General features: G+C 37.9%; 1 protein-coding gene across 2 annotated transcripts in view; it reads left to right on the top strand.

Moving 5' to 3' along the window:
- Nucleotides 1-24,117, top strand: part of LOC119793044 (BTG3 associated nuclear protein) — a 59,173-nt gene that overhangs the window by 30,008 nt on the left and 5,048 nt on the right. For both annotated transcript variants that reach the window (XM_038299990.1, XM_038299991.1), the window contains exon 12: nucleotides 16,918-17,058. In XM_038299990.1, coding sequence (XP_038155918.1) covers nucleotides 16,918-17,058 — 141 coding nt within the window. The remainder of the gene's footprint in view (nucleotides 1-16,917; nucleotides 17,059-24,117) is intronic.

Here is a 24,117-nt window from a genome sequence, read left to right as displayed (position 1 = left end):
AAGGCATCAAGACGTTCCTAAAATAATGTTGGCATTGTGTTGATCCAGTATTTGAGTTAAAAGAAATGTCAGTCGGTTTTAGGTTAAGATCACTCAAGAACCATAATGTTAGACAGCTTTATGACTTATAAAATTGAGTTCTAATGACTATCTTGGATCATTGCCTTGTTGGAACACCCAGTGGCAAACAATTTTGAGCAATCTAGTTGTTCTTAGAGGTAAAGTTAAATCATTAACAAGTAGTTCTCCTTTATTGTTCTGCTTTTCTTCCATAGAGCATTACAAAATAAAAATTGTTTTTATGTTGTTTTTTTTTTCAACAAGTCTGTGCTACAAAAAAAGCTCATGTAAATATGTATAATTCTTTATTTTAAGTAAAGGAAACCATGTAAAGTAAAATATTTTTGGAAGGGTAAAGATTTCACAATCAATTTACAACAAGGAAAACAAAACACAAAAATTCACAGACCCCAACCATAAAAGCTCATGTCAAAAAGTTTTAATTTAGACTACAGGAAGATGTGCATATTTGAATCTAAGAAATATTGGAAGGAGTGTCTCTATTTAAAGATCTAAGTGTTATGACTAAATGTTTAAAATGAAACCTAGATATGGATGGGAGCAGGTGTAGTTACCCTTAAACAAGAAGTAACAAGAGTTTCTCTGTTTAAGCAGTGATGGTTTAGACCACTGAAGTCAAAGCAAATAAAAAGCAAAAAAGCTGAAGAATAAAATGGGCCAGTTGACAAAGCCTTATCATCTCAACTGGACTCATTTTAAACCACTGATCTATGTGTTCTTATAGTATTATCTGCTTTAAATTATGCCTCAGTGAAAAAGTTTAATAAAAAATTACTCCTTAGTGTTAGTTTAGTTATAAGTAGCTGTTATTGAACAACTTTTTAATTGTTTGTGAAGCAGTTAATCAAGAGGATAGTTTTAGAAACTCAGGGAGCTTAAATGTGTAGAATAGCCCAATGTTATTGATAAAATATATAAAAAAAAAAACGTCAATGAAATGTCAACTTACCTGGCCTAAAGGTAGAGTAATTAATAAAACAAAATGCTTCCCAGCATGGAGTCCTCATGATTTCCACATAGCAGCTCTGTATATTCAGACATAATCTGGGTTGCAAAACCCCTGTAGAAAAGACCCTGTAATCCATGATTAGCTGTGTCAAAACCTAAGGAGAGTTCCAATATCTTGGGGAAATTTAAGGAGTGCTGCTTTAGAGGAATGCATTTTACAAGTTGAGCAAAAGCAAAAGCTGTCATAAAAAGAATTTTGGAAATTGAGCTATAATTTTAATATGTTTGATCCAAGTTTGGTCTTTGAGACTTTGGTTCCACAATTGCATGTTTAAGAAGCCCTGGAAACACTCCTGTAAGAATAAAATGGGTTTAAAACCCTTAGACCAACATTATCAAAGACTGATGAGCGGCTTGTTAGGGAGAACATCTAAGGGGCTTGAAGATGGCAGAAGTTAGTCTACAAGACCCATGACATCATTAAACGTCTAGAGAATAAAAGGGGCCCAGAGTAAGTAAGAGGTGCCTCATTAACAGAATGGTGATCAACAAATACCCAAGAACTTTTTAGCTGTCTGCATTAGAGTGAAAATTAATTGACACAACTGTGTGCAAAAAATAGAATAAAATGAATGCATGTAGATGAGCCACAGTATTTCTATGAGTTGTTGGTAAATATTTAAGGTTAGATGTTTCTGACAGAAAAAGTTTTCTATAAATAGATGGTTCCCATATGATGTCAGGCTCCTTTTGTGATGCCATTGTATAATTCAATTCTTCTACGTTGTCCAATTAACCTGGAATAACCTTTACCCCTCATTAAAAGTTTTTATTTTGTTGGGTTTGGTGGTGTAAATACAAATATGATTTCACTAGACAGGATCACAACTAAACTTTATGTGTTTAAAGGTTTACTGAATGAATGAATGATAAAGGGATGAAATAATGGGGGATGAGGGGAGGAAGGGATGAAGGATGAAGAGATGAGGGATGGAAGGTATAAGGGATGAAAGGGTAGGGGGGTTGGCGATCGCCAATATCTGAGGAGTAAACATAAGGTGTGAAGATTTCTGTGTTAAGGGTATGATCTGGAGAATTTACCAAGCAGTGAACCCCCCCTGATGGACCCTGAAACAGAAAAGAATGAGGTAATAAAATTAACGCAGAGAAGAAAGGGAAAAGGGTGAATGTGGGGCAGGGTTGACGAATCATAACAGACTGAGAGGAAGGGGTGAACGGAGTATAAATAAAGTCATAGGTAATTGGAGGTGTTTTGGGTGTGGCCCATCTCCTGAACTTAAGTGAACCTTTTAACTCCATAAAACAATAAAGAAAAGTTTTTATTACATCATATCAACATCTACAATAACTCATTAAAAGAATAAAAAAACATTTTAGTTGCAGCAATAATTTAAATTCCTGCTCACTTCAATTAAAGCTTAGTTCAATTAAAGAAATGCTTAATTGATCCATTAAATATTTCTTCAATGAGCTGAAGTGAGTATCAGATTAAGTGAATATAAGCAAATGTTACCAACTTTGCTGTGTTATATCAAGAGGTAAAGCTACAGCCACCTGAGCTGTGGCTCACCAAAAGGCCTAATTATTACATCTAAATTCACACATTTCTGTTACATTCATGTAAACAATTCATATCATTTGAAATTAACCTTCATTTCAATTTTGAGATAATAATTGAAGATAAGATGAGATAAATTATCAGTTACTTTCATGGAAAAACAACACCATTTACCTACACTGCATTTTTCATGTGTCCACATCGTTTGGATCTATACCTATAACAACTACTTTCCTTTCGTATCTTTTTAAAGACATATTATCTAATGTTTACCTTTACCATGATCCAGCTTTTGAAAAATGCACAGCTCAAAGAAAACAAAGTAGCAAAAGTCTCGGTAAAAGCGTGCGTTATACTGCTTTTATGTAACACAATTTCCCAGTGTAATTACTAACTTCTGGTCTTGTGTGAACAATCTATTCACCTTACTTAATTCCCCAATCCTTGTATTTAAAAACCCTTCATGCAGTGTGTATGGAAGAAAGGGTTTTGCACTTTACCTCTTTTTTTTTAATATTTTTAATACCTGTCTGCATTTCTTGTGCCATTTTTTTCTCATGCATAGTTGGATAATCATAAAGCTTGTAAATGTGCTTGTAAGTATTAAAAACATACACTACCGTTCAAAAGTTTGGGGTCACATTGAAGTGTCCTTATTTTTGAAGGAAAAGCACTGTACTTTTCAATGAATAAATAAATAAATAAATACATTTAATATTATTGATCTCACATTGGAGAAATTTATCTCTGCCTATAACCCATCCCCTTGGGGAGCAGTGGGCTAAGATAACTTTAAACTAGTCTTAACTTTAAAGAAATACGCTCTTTACATTGCTAATGTGGTAAATGACTATTCTAGCTGCAAATGTCTGGTTTTTGGTGCAATAGCTACATAGGTGTATAGAGGCCAATTTCCAGCAACTATCACTCCAGTGTTCTAATTAGGGCTGCAACTAACGATTATTTTAAAAATCGATGAATCGGACGATTATTTTTTCGATTAATCGATGAATCGGACAAAAAATATTTTTTATATTAACCTCTTTATTCCAAAATAAACATTTTAGACAGAACAAACAAGCACACAAGTACAGGTTGCTCATTAACTGTCCTGGTGCAATATGAAAAATAAATGTGTTAAAACTACGCAAACTTACATGAGAAATTTAGCTGTACATCCACAAAATATAGGGTACTTTGTTTCATAAAGTGCAAAAAAGACAGGCATTTTTGTTTTTAAAAGCCCCTAAGGGGTTCAAACAATAGGCCCCCCATTTCAACAAATGAGTTTTTTTAGACTAGAAGAGTTCTGCCTTTTAAGACAGGAAAGTATAGCAGTTAAAGTTGCTACTTGAGAAAATACTGAACCATAGAGATAAAAATAGCCCTGTGATTCAAATTATAAATTGTATTTGGAATAAAAATGAGAGAACTAGGGGTGGAAAAAAAACACATCCTCCAAAGACTCCAATTTACATGGGAATGTGGCAGATAATTGACATATTACTGATCTTGCTGGATTTTATTCTGCTTTACTTCCATAAATTGCAGGATCTTCTTTACTTTATCTTTGCCAGAAGATTTAAACTTTAAAAGCCTTGCCCTCATAATTTGCAAGTTAATTTATTTATAAAGTAAATGTAAATGCTGCTTAAGCTAATTCAAATGAAATTAAAAGTAAAATAAGTAGCCAACCTTATCACTGTCTGTAACCTACTAACACGGTAAGGAAAGCATCAGATGAGCTACCTGAGAAACTAACGTAACGTTTCCCCACTTTAAAACCAAACAAACATGGTGGTTCCGTGCCATATTAATTTCTTTTGAAAAAAGTTGCATGTTATCACTTTTTTTCGCTTTACAAAGCGCAGGCTATTTTAATTATTGTGATCAATTTGCGCGGTCAATCCCGGTGCATGCACGCTTCATTTGCAGTCTGGACGCTGAGGCTCTGACTGCAGCCCTGAGAGGGACTCCTGCGGGAAAACGCGGTTGGGGTGGGGGAGGCGCCCCACGGCAGAGTAGGAACGATACATGCTTTCACGTAAGAGTCTCTAAAAGCCGCCAGTGACACCGAAAAAAGTCGCCACATTTGTCGCTAGTCGCTTTTTTGAAAAATAGTCGCTGGAGGGGTCTGAAAAGTCGCTGAGTTGGCAACACTGCACCTGCGGCGCTGACTCGCTCTGCCATATTTTTTTTCTTCCTCTTTCAGTCAAGAAGCAGTGATGACGGCGCGGCGGATGACGCAATAATCGCGCGACACAACTAATCGATGAAATTCGTTGCCAACGCTTTTAAAAGTCGATTTTTATCGATTTTATCGATTCGTTGTTGCAGCCCTAGTTCTAATGGTACAATGTGTTTGCTCATTGGCTCAGAAGGCTAATTGATGATTAGAAAACCCTTGTGCAATCATGTTCACACATCTGAAAACAGTTTAGCTTGTTACAGAAGCTACAAAACTGACCTTCCTTTGAGCAGATTGAGTTTCTGGAGCATCACATTTGTGGGGTCAATTAAACGGTAAAATGGCCAGAAAAAGAGAACTTTCATCTGAAACTCGACAGTCTATTCTTGTTCTTAGAAATGAAGGCTATTCCATCCTCCCTTCAGAGGACAGCACAAACAGGCTACTGTGCGTACTATTTAATGAAGATGCCAGTTGGGGACCTGTGAGGCGTCTGTTTCTCAAACTAGAGACTCCAATGTACTTATCTTCTTGCTCAGTTGTGCAACGTGGCCTCCCACTTCTTTTTCTACTCTGGTTAGAATCTGTTTGTGCTGTCCTCTGAAGGGAATAGTAATTTAATATATTGGCGAGTTAATACATTTAGGGGCTTATAAGAGAATAAAAGGTAGTGGAAAAACTCACCCTTTTATTTGTGTAGATTAGAAATACTGTGCTAAAATGCTTAGAGGCCTGCAAGCTGACCTTTGTATGTACGATTTTTCAACTGCCTGACTGACTGCGTTAAATAAGCAAAGCGATATGTGAAGCTCATTGAGCCGTCCACTTCATATTCTTGGCCCCTTGCTTATCTACAATTTACATTTTTGTAGCTTTGCTCAAGATGTTTCGCACAGACGAAAACAATATCTGAACATAATGCAACTCTGCCTCTGAAAGTCACCGACTAAATGGTCAAAAGAAATCCCATTATAAAATGCTCTGAGAAAAGGAGAAAGCAGAGACATGAATCTATAAAGCAGCTAATCTTTTACTGTGCTCCCCCTTTCATAACGTCTTATCTAGAGCTATTCTCTGTGGTGTGATCTTACCCTGCTGATGCAGACCAAATGGTGGGATCGGAAGATGAAAGAAGTGACTGATGGGGAGGATGGGCTGAAGTGAAAAGGGAAAAACATTCGGGAAGGAAAAATAAAGACGAGACGTCTGGATTGCATATTTTCTACTAATAACGGTTAAAGATTGACAACAGCTGATCGAGGAAATCCAGTGCAGTACTGAGTCTGGTTGTTAATTCCAGTTTAAAATAAAGACAGAGGTAAAGAAAAAAACACAGCTCCATAGTATCTTCTTGGTAACAATAGGTGACTGTTTAAACCAATGGTGAACTGCTTTACCAGTCTGAGGAGGTCTGTGATTTTAGGGATCTTTTTTTATTTTCTTTGAGGCTGTCTTGATCTTTTTCTATAGGTTGATTGGTTTAATTGATTTGCTGTTGAGAAGCAAAGTTGTTACCGACGTTATACTTTGTGGTGGAGACGGTGTGACTAAAGTTAAGGGCTTCCAGAGATCACGTTTTGCTGAGATTTTCCCCACCTCAAACCAAAGAGCTGTTTTTTATTGTGCTTTTGCTGCTTTTATTGCAATCTGGCAAAACTCAAATTGACTTTCATGCCTCCAACCCAAGAATTACTTGTGTTATAAGCACATTGCCATAAAGCCAGATGAGAATGTTTCAGTCCTTTGAAGGGGTTCTGGAGATGCCGGTGTCTTAATTCCCTCCTGACTAAGGCCTGGCTTTCAAGGATAATTGATTTACAGGTTGACCAGCTTCAGGAGGAATTCTATTGGTTGCAGGCTTTTAGAACAATCAAAGATGTTTTTTCCAAATTCCTCCATCCAATTTTATTAAAATCTTTATAACTTTTGTCTGTTTCAGACTTTGCTACACTATCCTATTTGCTTTGTTTGCTGGTCAAACTCTAAACTATAAACCAACTAAATGTGTCCCTGTCAGACCTCTTTGATCTTGTTGAAACATTTTAACTTGGTAACAAATAAGCCATCAAACAAATTGCAAGAAAAATCCAATCCAAACATTAATAAAACCCAAATCTTAAAAACAAAAAAGCTGCTTAGTATTGGAGCAGAATTGTAAAATCAATGAAAAAAACATTCTTCATACTATTGGATTGGTTATTGGTATCCATTGCAAGCCTTACTACAGAACCGTTTAGAGGAGAGCCTGAGATTTCAAGAGCCTTACGAATTTGGCCCATGAGTTTAGACTGATGGGAAAATATGTACATTAAAGACCTTCTCAGTGTATTTTATATGAAAGCAGGAAATAGGAAAACACATTTAATAAGAGTTTCAGAAAGGCATCAAATCCCCTGTTAAGTAGGCCAGTAGTGCTGGAGAACTTCCAATGTCAGATATCATTATCCTTCACCGTAGCCATCTGGGAAAATTGGGCACATCTCAAGAGAGTCCTAAAAGTCTTTTCTGATTTAACTGATCTTGTCATCAAGCCGCATCGTTTGCAAATGACTGACTGGACAGCCGTCCGTTCTGGGTTTTAGATGATTCTCTAAAGTCTGAACATTGTCCCACCATTTCCTTTCCTCACCATAGTTGAACTGCTGCCATTTTCTCTGGTCGGCACATGTTTTTGTGCATCTGTTGGATCATCGCAGTTGATATTCTTCATGGTTAGTATGGGAACTGGGTCACAGGAGAGAGTCCAGCTCGGCTCCGGTCCATCCCGCCGTCCTGACAGAACTTCCAAGTGCAGGAGTAGCCAAAATGAATTGTCTTGAGAGGTGATGGGAGGGTATTAATGGATTATAATTACGAAAGCCTTAATGAGTGGGTAAAAAATAGTGACAAAATTTAAGAAAATGGATTTAACTTTTAACTGTGTTTGACCTCTTTCTGATTTAATACAAAAGTGGGGGTGTTCTTGTTTGCATTTGTGTGACAACAGCCAGGGACGCCAGCTTTGCTGAAACAGGTCTGGCATGAAAAACACAGTTTGTTCTGATTTGTTCATTCCAAACAAAAAGCAGATGAGAAATGGTGTAGGCTTAACCCTGCAGAATCATAGTGGGGTGTGATACGTGCTGGAGTCATACCACTGGCCCGTGGCCTCAGTTGCTCACTTGTCCCTTTTTTTTCCTTCAGAATGTTGTTTCTAGTGTGGAAGTGGTTGTTATGATGCCTGTGATTCACAGTGCTCTGGGAGGATAAAACCGAGACGAGATGATATAAGCAAGATGTTTCTTGACCAATCTGATGTATTAGTGGGATGTACATAAACAGTCAAGGATTTAAAGATCAAGTGGCGGATTTTGTTACAAAGGATTCGTGGTCTGCTTTGTGTCCTGGTGGTATTATGCCCTAGAGATAGAGGGCAAAAGATTGAAAGAATCCTTTTAGCTCTGAATGTGAATGTTGGTGCAAATGTTTCAGTCAGCATTTTAGAGTAGTGCAGAGGAGGGTACCCCCGCTTGTGTCGGTCTTTAGGGGCACACTGATGGATTATCCTGCGCTGAGTAAGACAGAGCAGATGTTTTAAATGGTTTATACTGAGTCAGCATCCACTAAAGGCTACTTCAACCAGTACTTACAAGTCAAATCATCCTGCAATTTTAGATTTAGTGCAGTCAGTGCTAATAAAACTCTAACATATTCTCTCACGGTCTATTTTATTAGGCGGGCTTCCTGGTACCGGTTTCACTTCCCTTTATTAGACCTGTCCTAATGCCTTGTGATACTTTAGCTTTAGCAACAGTTTAGAAAGATTCCACCAAGGTTTTGGTACATATTGACATTATATCATCATACGTTTGCTGCAGGTCTGTAACCTACATAAACCCCTTCCACCGATCACAAATTGGTCACTGAGTTCACATTTCCCGGTCCTCATCAGGCCGCTGACATGCGAACGTCGTTATCAGGAAATTTGTCAAATACTGGAATGAAAGAAAAAAGGTCATCCAAAACCACCATAGGAACTGAACTTCAGTTTGAAACATTTATCTTAGAAAATAAAAATGATCTAGAAAATAAGTTATAAGACTAAAAGACCTTGACTTTTTCCGTTGTTATTGTGATTGTTGCAAATGATGCAGAGAGTAAGATTAACGGCGCTGGGGAGTTAACCCAAACAGGTTTTTATGAGGTTTCAAGTGTTTTGGCAGCAGTAAAAGGGAATGTAGCTAAAAGATATGATGTTCTGATAAGGTAAAGGCTTCAGTGAGCTAGCTAGTAGTGAAGATAATGAACTATGCTTTCCATTGGAGATTTGAAATCAGAGCCAGAGCATTTTGGTTCTTATTGGTGGAAATCAAAGGTGTAAAATATGTTTGGGGTCATCTTACAAAGCAACCTGGTGGTTTTTAGTGTTGGTGGTTCAAAGGTAATGTGATCTAGCTCTTTCTTTAGGTCAGTTTTATTTTTATATTTCTTGTATCTATTGGTTTTTAAATAAACACACCAGAAAGAGGATTAATGTTTTATAGTGTCAGTTAAGGGATATTTGTTTTAAGAAATGTGCTGGCTCTAACGGAGCTTGTTTGCAACTTCTGAATCAACATGAGATAAAGTGAAATGTTATGGGGGTGTTTTTTCTTTCTTTCGTGTTGGTTAAATTTTACAACCTGTGTATATCATCTCCTCTGGCTCCACTGAATCAAACAGAATAATTGGAAACATGATAAAGTCAACATCCTAAATCACACAGTTTACTGAGATTGTAAAAATGCCTTTAGCAATCCGGCACCAAAAGGTTTTCATTTGTGCTTGAGAACAGAGAAAGTCTTCATGGCTCTCTGCTGTGTTTTGTCAGGCCCATTCTTCACTGTGGTCCGTTATTGTTGCCATCAGTCCTCTTTGGTATTGCTGGAAATAGGAATTGGTTCAGACTGGTTTTGTTATATAAAAAAAAAAAAATCTCCCAGAGTCGGCCTTTATTGCGACTCTCAGTTTGTTGGTGAGAGCTGAAAAGCAAAAGATGCAAGGGAGCCTTTGATTGCTTGCAGTTGTTTAGCTGTGGTGCAGAAAAGTCATGTTTGGGATAGAGATGGGAAGTTTTTTAGGTCATAAGTTCACACAACAAGAAATCAACATGTATTGCAGAGAATGATATATTGATAGAAATCCTCGTGCGGATGTTTAAATCAATATCCAAATGATTGTAAAGGAATTGCCATAATGTCAAATACTTCCTCCTTTGAAATAACGAAAAAACAAAGCAAAAAATTGACAGATTTAATATATATATATATATATATATATATATATATATATATATATATTGGTGCTGTCAATCGATTACATTTTTTAATCGCGATTAATCGCATCAATGCCTGAGTTAACTCGCGATTAATCGCATTTTAATCGCACATTTTTTTTCCTGATTGAAAATCATTTAAATACTCTCGATGACATACAAAAAAATACATACAGGCTAGGTTTGTGCCAATGTTCTTTTTTAAAAATGAGAACAGGTCACAGATACTGATTTATGCCATAGAAACATATGGCAAGAAGATGGGGAGGCATGTAGCAAAAAATAACAAATATGTAGCCAAAAAAAAAGGCCCTGAAAACAGGCTGATGTAAATGACAGTCTTTACAGTTAATACAGTCTTTTGAACAAAGACAAGCATTTTACCCTACTGCTATAAAATTTAGTAGAGTTAACATTAGATGTTAATTAACCAAGATAATAATGAACAATTTTCAATCAATACATCAAAATCAATAGACCGACATCACTAGGTGAAGGTAGTCTATGCTCTAGAAAGTTACTTTTCAGCCTCTTAACAAAAATGAGAACACACACACCCACACACACACAGACACACCCACCCACACACACACACACACACACACGATACCGACCTGTTGCGTACACAGACGGCAAGAGTGCTGCTACGAGATTCCATTTCACCTCAGTAATCTGTTTTCTCAGCGTATTTCAGGTTGCTACTAGTTACCAGACACTCAACTTGTTTGTTGGTGGTGGGGCTTAAAGAAAAGGCACTAGCGTCACCCAGTGTATGAGCGTCTTTTTCCCTTGAGGAGCTCCGCTCTGGAAGCCTATGAGAAATGCATAGACTGGGGGAAAATAGCCCCGCCTTCCCGCAGGCTGCAGCGGGATGTACTTGGAAAATTGTACCATAAAACCACATAGCGTTAATCTCACGTTAAAAAAATTATCGCCGTTAAAATGGCCTCGCGTTAACGCGTTAATAACGCGATAATTTTGACAGCACTAATATATATATATATATATATATATATATATATATATATATATATATATATATATATATATATATATATATATATATATATATTAATACTGAAATGTTGTATATATTCTGTATATAATTTAATAAAATTGAAATTCTCTATTGCATGATATTCTCATTTCTTGAGATCTGCTTGTGCTCTGTTTTTTACTTGATGTCACAGGCTGTTTTGCTCAGACCTACCTATATTTAGATACAAACTTTAGATAAGAGATGAAAGAAAAGACATCATTAACCAAGAAATTTAACGATTATAGTTAGGAATATTTAAATTGTTATTTTTATTCTCCCAGCCTACTGCTATCGAGTTGTTGGGAAGCTGGTGGTATCAATGTGCATCTTTACAGCCAGGTTTCAGCCAGTTACTCACTTAATCTGTCTCCCCATCCACTTAAACCTACCCACCCTGGTGTTTCTGCTTTAACATCTGTTTGCTTTGCAGATGTTGCTGACTGATGCTAAACAGGGAGGAAGTTTAAAGCACCTCTAACTCCAAATGTTTTTTTTTTTTTTTTCCTGTTTTGGTTTAGTGTTTCCAAGATCTAAGAGAGGAGGCGGCATTCGTCTGGGGGTGATAGAAACCACATTGTTGTGGTTCATTTACCTCTTTGGGAGTTTTTTTGTTCTTATCTGTATATAGGGTTGTGTTTCCAAACATGTTAAACAAAGGAAGCGGTTCTGTCAGATTCACACAAGTAAAATTAGAAGCACAAGACTCCTCAGCATGTTTTGATGAACAGCTGAGCATAATCTAGGAACTGATGTCATTCTACTCCATTCCATACATCAACAAAGCTGATTATCTGTCGTCTGCATTACTCTTAGTCGTACACAAAAGAGAGTATTCAGTCCTCCTAATGATTTACTTCTGTAAAAGCTCTTATGTTACAGCTGCTGTATCAAGTTAAAGCACAAAATTATGCTTTAAGCCTTAATCACAGTCAGATTGAAACATTCTGTTATCCATTAGGTGTGTTGCTGTGTTTCATTTTTCTCGGCAACTTACTAAAAACAACAAGGCAATAAGTAAAAGAGTTTTCTCTCTTCTTATGTCTGCTGAAAGTGCGTCCGGAGGGCTTCATGCTAAATTTTTTTCGATCTTTTGATTCGCTTTAATTTCCATTTAATCCACCTATGATCTGCATTTTAAACCCTGCAGCCAAATGATTACAAACCAACTGATCTGTAACTTGGAAGGGCATAATTAAAGAATTTAAGATCTGCAGACTAATTAATTAGTTTTTTACAGCTGAATCCAGTGCATCGGGTAGAAGATATTAGGTTGCACTGAAAATAAATGATTTTCAGGCTTAATGAAATATTAACCAAATTGACAGGACTTTAGAGATGCTCTAACTGAACAGATTAGGTTAAAGTAATATTTATCAACTTTTTTGTTCAAAATGGAAGTAATATTAATGTTTTACAGTGGCAAAAGCTGATTTTTGAATAGAAATTAAATCAGAATTTGAAATGGGAGCTAATGATTAGGGCGATGGCAAGGAGGTCTTTGTATGTCATAGATTTAGAGCTCATTACCTAAGATAAGTGGGCAAAATAAAGGCTCTGATTATTAAGGATCGCCATAGTTGTTTTATTTGTAAAACAAAAAAAAAATGCATCAGTTTCTTCTTTGATGTCTTATCAATTGATATCCAAGTTGAATAAACTGCTATTTGAGGTTAGGGCATTAAGAAAACCGAAAGGTTCATTGGTTATTAATATATATATGTAAGGCACCATGTACAGTTCAAGAGTTTCAAGATTATTTAAGTTATACTTTCCCAGTAAAATCAGTCAAAGCACTGTAACAGAACGTCTGGACCGCTTGCCTCATCATGCCATCTAAGGTGAGAAAGACAGCAGTAGCTGACTGAATGAGGAAGGTCACATCTCTATCTGTACAGCAGGGGAAGTTTTATGCTCAGAGGCTCCTCGTAGCATTTGTCCCCCTCTTGTATAATGCATTGTTTGACTATTGCTCATTTTGTCATTGATGAAACCTAATCTACAAGCTGCCTCATTTTGGCCTCATTAGACCTTTTCATTCTGATGCAACGCTATAATTATTTCTGTTGTCGCATGAGTGCTAACGAGCTTAATGATGATTATATCCTATTAGCAGTAAGAGGCAATTATCATTAGCTTTCCTCAGAATCACCCAATCATGTCTTTTGTATGAACCTCAGTTAATCACATCTTCAAGTTTGTTTTTGTTTTTTTACACCAAAGTATGAAAACTATTCAGTCTTTTAAAAATTTTTTCTCCTTGGTCTTGGACAGCTTCCCACCTAAACGGTAGAGACAGGCTGTTCTGTTAAGAGAAAGTCTCTAGGACAACATGCGGAGCGGAGAGGTTCCTGTGCAATCCCTGTGCTGATCTCACACAGCGTTCCAACTCAAATGCTTTGCTGAACTGCTGTGTGTTGCTTCTCACAGCTGAGAATGCAAACTGCTCTCAAAAGGAGGATGAAACTCTAATTGAGTGAGACAAGTGTTTACAATCTTGAATCTCAACCGCTGCGTCCCCCTCTTCCTCCTCCTCCCCAAACTCCAGTAATTATACTCTTAGATATACCATTTGGACTGTAGAGAGTATGGAGGGATTACAAAGAGATGAGAACTTGGCAGGAACCACTTTTCTTGCCTAATTCAGCAGTGTGACAGAATGGAGATAGCGCTGCATCTCTTTGGATCCTTGCCATGGCCAAACGTCTCAGCAGCTGGTTTCTCACCCTTCCAGTGACCTGCCATACTGAGAACCCTTTGCTTTTGCCCAGTGCTATTTAATAGATGCAGCTATATTTTTTTAAAAGTAGAAATCTCCTTTTTTAAAGTTATTTATTTTTTTTTTAATGATGATGATTCTCTATTTACAAATTATACATCTTTTCTGAGTGAAAAACAGTAAAAGCATGGGGGGATATCCAGACTGTCAGCTTGCAGCTGTTTCTACTAATGCAAAGCAAAGCGGCTGTTGGCAGACATAAGAGGGACTGATACTCTGTTATAACTCTTGGCAGGAAAGCAAATGCGAGCATTTCTCAACATGTGAAATTATTCCTTAAATGTTAGATTACTGTTTACACCAACCCACCAGGGTAGTGGTCCAAATAGTTCTGCTTTATAGGTCACCAAGTTCTGCAGTTCATTTAAGCCAGATGTAATCATGCTGGGCTCCATCCAGAGCCTAACCCAGTTCCCTCCAAACCAGTCTGTTCTCTAAAGTGTCCTTGTGGTGGGATCTGATGAGTCAGACAGGGTTTCTTATGCTAATAGCTTCCATCAGGATGACTGGGACTGGCACCTTTTGGTGATGAGGCAGCAGAAACTGAGGCGACTTGCAAAATGTCACCCCGGTGGATTCAGACCGAACCTTTGAGGGCCGTCACCACCTCAGGACTTCAAAGCAGCAGTTGGATAAGGGGTCTGTGGGATTGTGTGGAACTCAGAGATTAGGGAAACAAACATCTGCAATTGAGGTTTACTGTTTTCTCTGTGGGCTTGGGTATGAATTTCTACAGTCTGCTAAGTATGTCCTGGGTTAGTCCCACAAAGATCCCACATGAGAAAATATACATGAAAACTGAGGAATTCAGAATTTCAGTAACTGACTTTTTTAATTTGAGGGTATGAAATTAAAAGAACAGAATATAAATGAGATCATGTCTTTAGCTCATCCACGAATGCCTCACTTCAAACAGAAATGATCCTATTGTTGCTGCAAGGCTCGAGGCCACAGCAGAGACTTGTTCAGTCCTCTAGCTAATTAAAGAGATCGTTTAACAATCCAGAGCTGACTGGATTTTTCTCCCTATCTGTCTTTCTGTGTGTATGCACTGACAGCATGATTGCATGGTAATCTGGATGTCTGTTGTCATATAAAAGTTATGCCTTGTAAATTAACAGCAATAATTTGTTGATCTCGGTGCTGCTCGGCAAGAGCTGCATTTAAGAAAAGCTGTTTATTTCTAAAAGAAATGCTGCTACACACCACTGTTCTGTAATTAATGCCGCATAGGCAAACAGTCCAATGCTGCTCTCTGGAGATAAAGATTTTCCTGCAGTCCCATTTAGGATCTTCTGCCAAGTCATTTAATTTCTTTTTCAATAAATATATTTAAGTGTTTCCATTTTTTATTTAAATGACTCAGAGTGTTTAAAAACATAAAACAAATTGTTTAATTGGAGAAAAGGCTAATTTGCAACCCTGGTTTTAAAGTTATAGCCAAGTTTGGTTTTAAGTGTTTTGCTTCTCCCTTCTGGAAGGTCCATCAGGGCCAAAACCTCTTGCCACAAAAACAACTTCTTCCCGTCTGCAGCTAACCTCATTAACAAAGCCCAGGTCCCCCACTGACACATTTCTGTTATTAATAATTTGATTTCTCAGCACATGTAAATACTATTTTTCTCAATATTTATTTTTTATTGTATGTTTTTGCTTATCTACCATACTGCTCTTCCTCTAGAAAAAAATGAACCAGTATTTTCTGGTTTCTTAAAATGCCTATATAACTTACATTTGTTTATTATATAGTATATATTTCTTATGTTTGTCTGCGTGTAACACCTTAACAAAGCAAATGTATATGATGTTTTAAAAACTACTTACCCAAAAAGTTTCTTCTGATTCTGGCGTAGACAATGTTCATAAAAAATGTTCTGTGCTGCTTGTTTTTATGCATATAGAGAATTTTGCAAGTCAAACGCTGAAAGTTAAGCTCTACCCAGCCTAGCTCACAGTGTTGATTGAACATGATGCTGTTTTAGGGTTAAAAGTACATATTACGACATGTGTTTCAGTCTTTCTGAATGGTAGCAGACTGCTGTCATCAGAACCACCTACAGATCTTCTGGACTTAGTTTTGATATATTAAATAAGGGTTGTTGTTATTGTCTCACATGCATTATAGAAGTGCTTTAATGACCTCAGCCCTGAAGAAGACAAAGAATATCAGAGACCTCAGATCAAATGAGGGTCAGAATTGGCTGGGATGCAGACCAAAACTGATGTCTGCCATTAAGAAACGACTCCATTCTCAGAAATGTCAGGGCAGTTCATGGTAATGCTATTCTATAAGCATACAAGTAAATAGTTATTTTATTCGCAATGCGGTTGCTTTAAAATACTTTCCAATGTTAAACACGTATGACCAAATAGAGTGAGCTATCCGTTATCCTTCTGGTAAAAACCTAATGGTGTGTTTAAGAAAATCAATGTTGCAATTTTCCAATCCAAGTTTTTTTTAAAAGCCATAACCGAAGCTGATTTGAAATTTTGTCGTTACGGAGTGTATTTTGCAGAAATCGCAGTATTTCTTTCCACTTCACGCTGAATTTAGATGACATTACATTTACAAGAAAGCATTTGTTGAAAAATAAAACCAATAAATCATCAAGTTTCCCAAATTTTCTCTCACTGCGCCTTGGGTAACATATACAGTAAAATACTGTGGGCTATAGGAAAAAAGCAAAGCGTACAACTAAAATAGAAGTCAGACTGTCTCAGCCTCTCCTACAAACCGATTCTTCTTTCTTTCCTGCATGGTTAGTGCCTTATTGAATGAGAGATTTAATCATCCCTCATGTAGATGGTCTGAAATCATCTGCATTTTCAGACTCAGATGGACCATCTCTAAATAAATGTCTAAAAACACAGAATTTATGCTACAAAACTAACAGCCATAATTTGCATTCCTTATATGTTTGTATGAACTGTTATCTGATGTGCCAAAGACAAAGCCGGTAGGGTGAACTTAAGTTAATCTTTCTGCCTTTCCTTTCCTTTCTGGATGCCCCAGGTGCTGCGTGGAGCTCAGTTGATAGCTGTCGCTTCAGCCGATGGAGGAGCCACAGCAGTAGAGGGATCCGCTCTCCCACCTGACATTCAAGTGCAGTATGTGCAGCTGGCTCCTGTTTCCGATCACACAGCAACTGTGCAGGTAAAGCAACACGATAAACTAATCTGTTTTAGGCTCTTACATGAATGTTCACACCAGTTTTTTTTTTCCAAATCCAAACATTTAACAGATCGCTGGTATTGTAACTCATTGCTACTTATGTTTGTTTGTCCGACAGCACATTAGAAATGTTGTGTTTCCTACAAGTTTTCTATGAATTAAAAAAAATCCGACAATCCTGATGGCATTCTAGTTCAGGTGTGACCACTGAGAAATTAGAAAGAGATGATCAACTATTATTAGATATCAATATTCCTTTAGATCAGTGTTAATAGAAAGCTGTGGTTAAGATGACAATCTTTGCACCGATGAAGGCTAACAGTTGACCAATGCCTTTTATTGTTATACCTAGTACCCAAAAAGCTTCCTCATAAACGAGTAAAAGTAATGGAGGCTGCTTCTGTAATTTTATAACTTATAATCCTGTCCTGCAACCCAATGAAGAGCCTTTACTAGTCAGTTTAGTCAAGTCTTACTTTATAAATAGATACAGTATCCAGTGCATAAACAATTTTAGTCTTATGTGAGGTTCATTACAAGCAAAAACTCACCCCACGAAACAAAGTCACCAATTACCAAGTAGGTAGTTGACAGGCAGAAAAAAGGTAATCATAAGCTCTTGTGTCTTATACATGACAAAAAGGCAGAGATCTTAAATTTTATATATATATATATATATATATATATATATATATTAGTGCTGTCAATCGATTAAATTTTTTTAATCGCGATTAATCGCATCAATGCCTAAGTTAACTCGCGATTAATCGCATTTTAATCACACATTTTTTTTCTGATTGGAAATCATTTAAATACTCTCGATGACATACAAAAAATACATACAGGCTAGGTTTGTGCCATGTTCTTTTTTTAAAATGAAAACAGGTCACAGACACTGATTTATGCCATAGAAACATATGGCAAGAAGATGGGGAGGCATGTAGCCAAAAATAACAAATATATAGCCAAAAAAAAGGCCCTGAAAACAGGCTGATGTAAAAGACAGTCTTTACAGTTAATACAGTCTTTTGAACAAAGACAAGCATTTTACCCTACTGCTATAAAATGTAGTACAGTTAACATTAGATGTCAATTAAACAAGGTAATAATGAACAATTTTCAATCAATACATCAAAATCAATAGACCAACATCACTAGATGGAGGTAGTCTATGCTCTAGAAAGTTACTTTTCAGCCTCTTCACAAAAATGAGAACACACACACACACACACACACACACACACGATACTGACCTGTGGCGTACACAGACAGCAAGAGTGCCGTAGCAGATTCCATTTCACCTCAGTAATCTGTTTTCTCAACGTATTTCAGGTTGCTACTAGGCACCAGACACTCAACTTGTTTGTTGGTGGTGGGGCTTAAAGAAAAGGCACTAGCGCCACCCAGTGTATGAGCGTCTTTTTTCCTTGAGGAGCTCCGCTCTCGAAGCCTATGGAAAATGCATAGACTGGGGGAAAATAGCCCCGCCTTCCCGCAGGCTGCAGTGGGATGAACTTGGAAAATTGTACCATAAAACCACATAGCGTTAATCTCACGTTAAAAAAATTATCGCCATTAAAATGGCCTCGCGTTAACGCAATAATAACGCGATAATTTTGACAGCACTAATATATATATATATATATATATATATATATATATATATATATATATATATATATATATATATATATATATATATATATATATATACACTATATTGCCAAAAGTATTTGCTCACCCATCCAAATTATTGGAATCAGGTGTTCCAATCACTTCCATGGCCACAGGTGTATAAATTCAAGCACCTAGGCATGCAGACTGTTTTTACAAACATTTGTGAAAGAATGGGTCGCTCTCAGGAGCTCAGTGAATTCCAGCGTGGAACTGTGATAGGATGCCACCTGTGCAACAAATCCAGTCGTGAAATTTCCTCGCTCCTAAATATTCCACAGTCAACTGTCAGCTGTATTATAAGAAAATGGAAGTGTTTGGGAACGACAGCAACTCAGCCACGAAGTGGTAGGCCACGTAAACTGACGGAGCGGGGTCAGCGGATGCTGACGCGCATAGTGCGAAGAGGTCGCCAACTTTCTGCAGAGTCAATCACTACAGACCTCCAAACTTCATGTGGCCTTCAGATTAGCTCAAGAACAGTGCGCAGAGAGCTTCATGGAATGGGTTTCCATGGTCGAGCAGCTGCATCCAAGCCATACATCACCAAGTGCAATGCAAAGCGTCGGATGCGGTGGTGTAAAGCACGCCGCCACTGGACTCTAGAGCAGTGGAGACGCGTTCTCTGGAGTGACGAATCGCGCTTCTCCATCTGGCAATCTGATGGACGGGTCTGGGTTTGGCGGTTGCCAGGAGAACGGTACTTGTCTGACTGCATTGTGCCAAGTGTAAAGTTTGGTGGAGGGGGGATTATGGTGTGGGGTTGTTTTTCAGGAGCTGGGCTTGGCCCCTTAGTTCCAGTGAAAGGAACTCTGAATGCTTCAGCATACCAAGACATTTTGGACAATTCCATGCTCCCAACTTTGTGGGAACAGTTTGGAGCTGGCCCCTTCCTCTTCCAACATGACTGTGCACCAGTGCACAAAGCAAGGTCCATAAAGACATGGATGACAGAGTCTGGTGTGGATGAACTTGACTGGCCTGCACAGAGTCCTGACCTCAACCCGATAGAACACCTTTGGGATGAATTAGAGCGGAGACTGAGAGCCAGGCCTTCTCGTCCAACATCAGTGTGCGACCTCACAAATGCGCTTCTGGAAGAATGGTCAAAAATTCCCATAAACACACTCCTAAACCTTGTGGACAGCCTTCCCAGAAGAGTTGAAGCTGTTCTAGCTGCAAAGGGTGGACCGACGTCATATTGAACCCTATGGATTAGGAACGGGATGTCACTTAAGCTCATATGTGAGTCAAGGCAGGTGAGCAAATACTTTTGGCAATATAGTGTATATAGGTAGGATCATAATCCTGGTGAACTGACTGCATGGATCACATTTTGAGGCGTACTTTCCCCCTTGAAAACATCTAATAACATTTTTTTTTTCCCCACTCAGCATAGTAAATAAAGCCAAGCCACTATCTCAATTGCATCTGCCGCTGGACACAAAGACAGTCTGTAGACGCTTTGCTCGATGGTCGAGAGCGCCAAAATCGACTTATGTGTGATGTGCTGTGCTTGTGGTTTGGCTGGAGAGAACACACTGTGCGACAAAACTGCTCTATCCCTGACATTTTCTATCCTCATGTGTGGGGTCTCTTAAGTGTTGAAAATCACCAGACAATTTTAAAATCTTGCTGTGTGAGCAAGCCTTTAGAGCAGGGGTGACCAATTAAAAATCAGAGGGGTCCGAATAAAGAAAATCATCAACCAGTAAAGGTCCAGAGACATTTCTAATAATCTGTTACTTTATACATTGAATAAAAAAAAAAAAAAAAAAAAATGTTTCCATTTCAAAATCTAAAGTGTTTTGTTTTTTTTAAAGTAAAGAACAACAATCTTTCACTTCTGTGTATAGACAATTTGCTAGCTCACTTATTTTATAAAACACCTGAACTGACCCTTTGTTATTTTTCTTTCTTTTTTCTGGCTTAATGAGAGCAGTGGGCTTTCGGCTGCCCTGCAGGGCTTTAAACCTGGGTTTGAATGGAGGCAAAGCCATTCTCAAGCACATATCAAGGTGCTCATTTTGAGCCCAGATCGATATATCTTTTTGATTCTGTTCATGGTGGAGAATCCTGCTTCACAACAGCAGGTTGAGCCAAACATACTCTAAATGTTCCGGCCAGGTCAAGATCCGCTATTGCAATCGCACCAAACAGTAAAAAGAACGGCGAGAAGATCCGGATTGTCAAATTAAAATATAGTAACAACAGATCGGTAACTACAAATTAGAGCATAATTCTTCTATAGTTTAAAAAAACTAACACCGTTTATTTAAATGCTTGGATGCAAACTATTGGTACTTCAAGATACTAGGAAGCAGATTTCTCATCTCCATCAAAAACCGAAAAAATGCTGGATGCTGATTGGGATTTTTTTAACATGTCATATTAAATTCTTCATGTTTTGCTCCTACGAATTTATTGATAATATTGCGCATGCTCTCCTAAAGCTCCGAGGATAAGTCTGAGCGCAGCAATACGGGAGGAACAGCGGAGGCTGTAGGCTTTGCTGTGCGCAGGAGGTCTGGAGCGCTGCGGGGCGGCAACGGAGGATGTGGGATATCGGGGTAACAGGGGAAGCGGCGCAAGTGAAGTTAGACACTGTCGTCTGACAACATGCAGTAATTTATAAATGTTTTAAATCGGGTCCACATTACCCAGCAGGTGGGTCCAGATCCGGACCGCGGTCCGCTAATCCGTGACCTCTGCTTTAGAGTAAAGATCAGCAAGTTGCTGGTTAATCAGCTAAACTGAAGAACGCGGTGGAACAAGCATCATAGGAAGCAGTACATTACAAAGACTTTTTCACCAGATGATCAGATCAATAATCAACAAAATGGTTGACAAGAACTTACTGAGGAAAAAATGTTAATTAAAGCCTTGAGCTTGTGTCATTAGTATCTTGTAGTTTTTTGACCTGACATTGAAACCACACATACTCAATGTATATTTGAAATGTATCAGAAAAAATTTGCTTATACTGTTAACCTATTATTATTCACATCACACATGAAAACTTTAAAGTGATTTTTGCATGTAGAAAACCATTAATTAAACTCAAAAAGTACTTGGTCTCATGGTTTTATACAAGGAAAATAGTAGTAATTAGTTAAATGCTCCAAATCGTGTATGATTGAACTGATTGTGCAACAGCCACATTTTGGATCAGCATGGTGTGCACGCACATGGAGGCTAGCCTTTTAAGTGGCCATTTAAACTCTGAGAGTTTTCAAGCACAACCACATCCCCATTGTTCTTTGTTCTTTCTTTTTTCTCCTAAATATGACAAGGATTGTGTTTCATTTTTTTGTCTGGCTGTTACCTCTTCTGCTTTTAAAAGGGAGCCCAGATGGATACCGTCAAGTTCTTTACTGACTGAAGTGTTTTTTGTTTTGTTATCACAAAAGCAAAGAAATAACTAGATGATTTATGACTGTTTGAAAAGGGTTTTTTGGTCAGGATAAGGATCTCCTAGCAGACCCTTCTTTTCAGCTAACAGACTCCGTTATACAGAAATGTGTTAACCGGCCATGTGGCAAAATAGGAATTTCCCTGTAAAGACTTTGGCCCTTTTTGTTGTTCTCCTAGTGTCTATAGTGGGCTAGGTAATTGGTTCCTTAAATGTGTGAGTGGGAGACAGCTGTACTGATTTAGTTTTTAGGGTGTAGATCAGTAAAAAAGATGGACTTCAAACATCTTCTTCATAACAAATACACCACTTAGCAAAGCTATTTGAACTCAAACTTTTTCTCATTTAGTCATGTTACAACCAAAGACCAGTTTAATCTATTATTCTCAGGACGTGTGTAAAATGGACAGAAAAAATTTTATATTAGAAAAAAATATATAACTAAAATCCTTTTCATTCTGACAGCCTTGATTAGATATCACTAAGTACATTTGGGAGGAAATGATCTCCTTCAGAGGTCCCCAAATCCAACAATAAAGTCCACTAGTGGTGTTTAAACCGCATTGCCAATTCAGCTGTTCTATGAAGGTCTCAGAGGTTTGTCAGAGAATACTAGTGAAAAAACGGCATCATAAAGACTTCGGAGCATAGTAGACAGTTCAGGGGAAAGTTAAGGAGACAAATTAAGCAAAGGTAGGTTGAAAAAAATCTCCATTGCTTTATATGTCTAAAAAGATCTGCTCAGTGCATCGTCAGAAATGGGATGATAGAAACTTACCAGTGCTTGGTGTTCCAACTAAACTAACAGGCTGAGAAAATTCATCAGAGAAGTTGCAAGCTAAATTACAGGTTATTGTCACGAGATTTGTGTATTCACAAACTCCCGAAAACACATCCTGCCAGAAGCCAACAGATGCATGAGCCTTGAAAAAGAAATGTTTCAGACCAATGAAATGACAACAACGCATCAACCAAAGGCAGAAGGCTGAAGCAAAACAAACATGGCTACACTGGCTTTGGCTGGAATACCTTCTATTTCTTTTTGAGAACCAAGCAAAAGCACACGAGTTTTGCCTTTGTGGATGGGAAAAGATGTTTGCCTCCCGACAGAATTTGGTATGAGTTTTATTTATCGGTTAACTCCGCTAGTTGGGAAACAAATCAAGGATGTCACACATCTCAGCTGCTATTGTTGCTGTGATTGGCCAAAAACTCAATATGGAGGCAGGTGCCCATGATGATTTACCCAATAAGCTCTAAATATTGTAGTGAATGTTCCGTCTTTCGCGAACATTGTATATAGGAGGCTTTCCAGATGGATACTATGTAGTATTTGAAATAGACTCATCAATCTGGCTTATCCCAGGTTACAGAGCCACAGCTCATGGGAGAATTTTTCGAAACTGACAGTATTGATTGTGCACAATGAAGACCAAGCCTTCATCTAGGAGTAGGGAAAGGAAAACTATTGTTTAAGAAATCCATATTATAAATTCTTAATGAGAGATTGCAACAACCCTCGTAGGCGCTAACAACATGGCAAGGAAGAAAATAAACTTTGCATACAAGTTAAAAATAAAACTGCACATCTGCCTGAGCACAGCTTCCCCATAGTACACAATGGTAATGGAAGGTGTGCTGAACTATCTCCTGGACACTCCTAGAAGAAAACCTGTTCTAAAATATCAAAATAAGCTCTAAAATATTTCATATTTACCTTCTAGTAGGAACAAGGAACAGTACAGACGGATCCACTTTAAAGCATGTTCGTGTTTTGGAACACCTCGGTCAAAAGCGAGACCTGAATCCTATTAGAAATCATTTGCATTTCTTGGGAAATAATCTCCACAGATGCAAAGTGACTGAGCCTGAGCTATTTTGGAGACACGAATGGGCAAAGATTTCTGTCTGTGGTTGGTAAAGCTAGTAGAGACACACTCCAAATGACATGCAGC

Source organism: Cyprinodon tularosa, unplaced genomic scaffold (assembly GCF_016077235.1).
Source record: "Cyprinodon tularosa strain WSP-4 unplaced genomic scaffold, ASM1607723v1 ctg44, whole genome shotgun sequence".
Lineage (NCBI taxonomy): Eukaryota > Metazoa > Chordata > Actinopteri > Cyprinodontiformes > Cyprinodontidae > Cyprinodon > Cyprinodon tularosa.
This window is presented reverse-complemented; position numbering and strand designations above follow the sequence as displayed.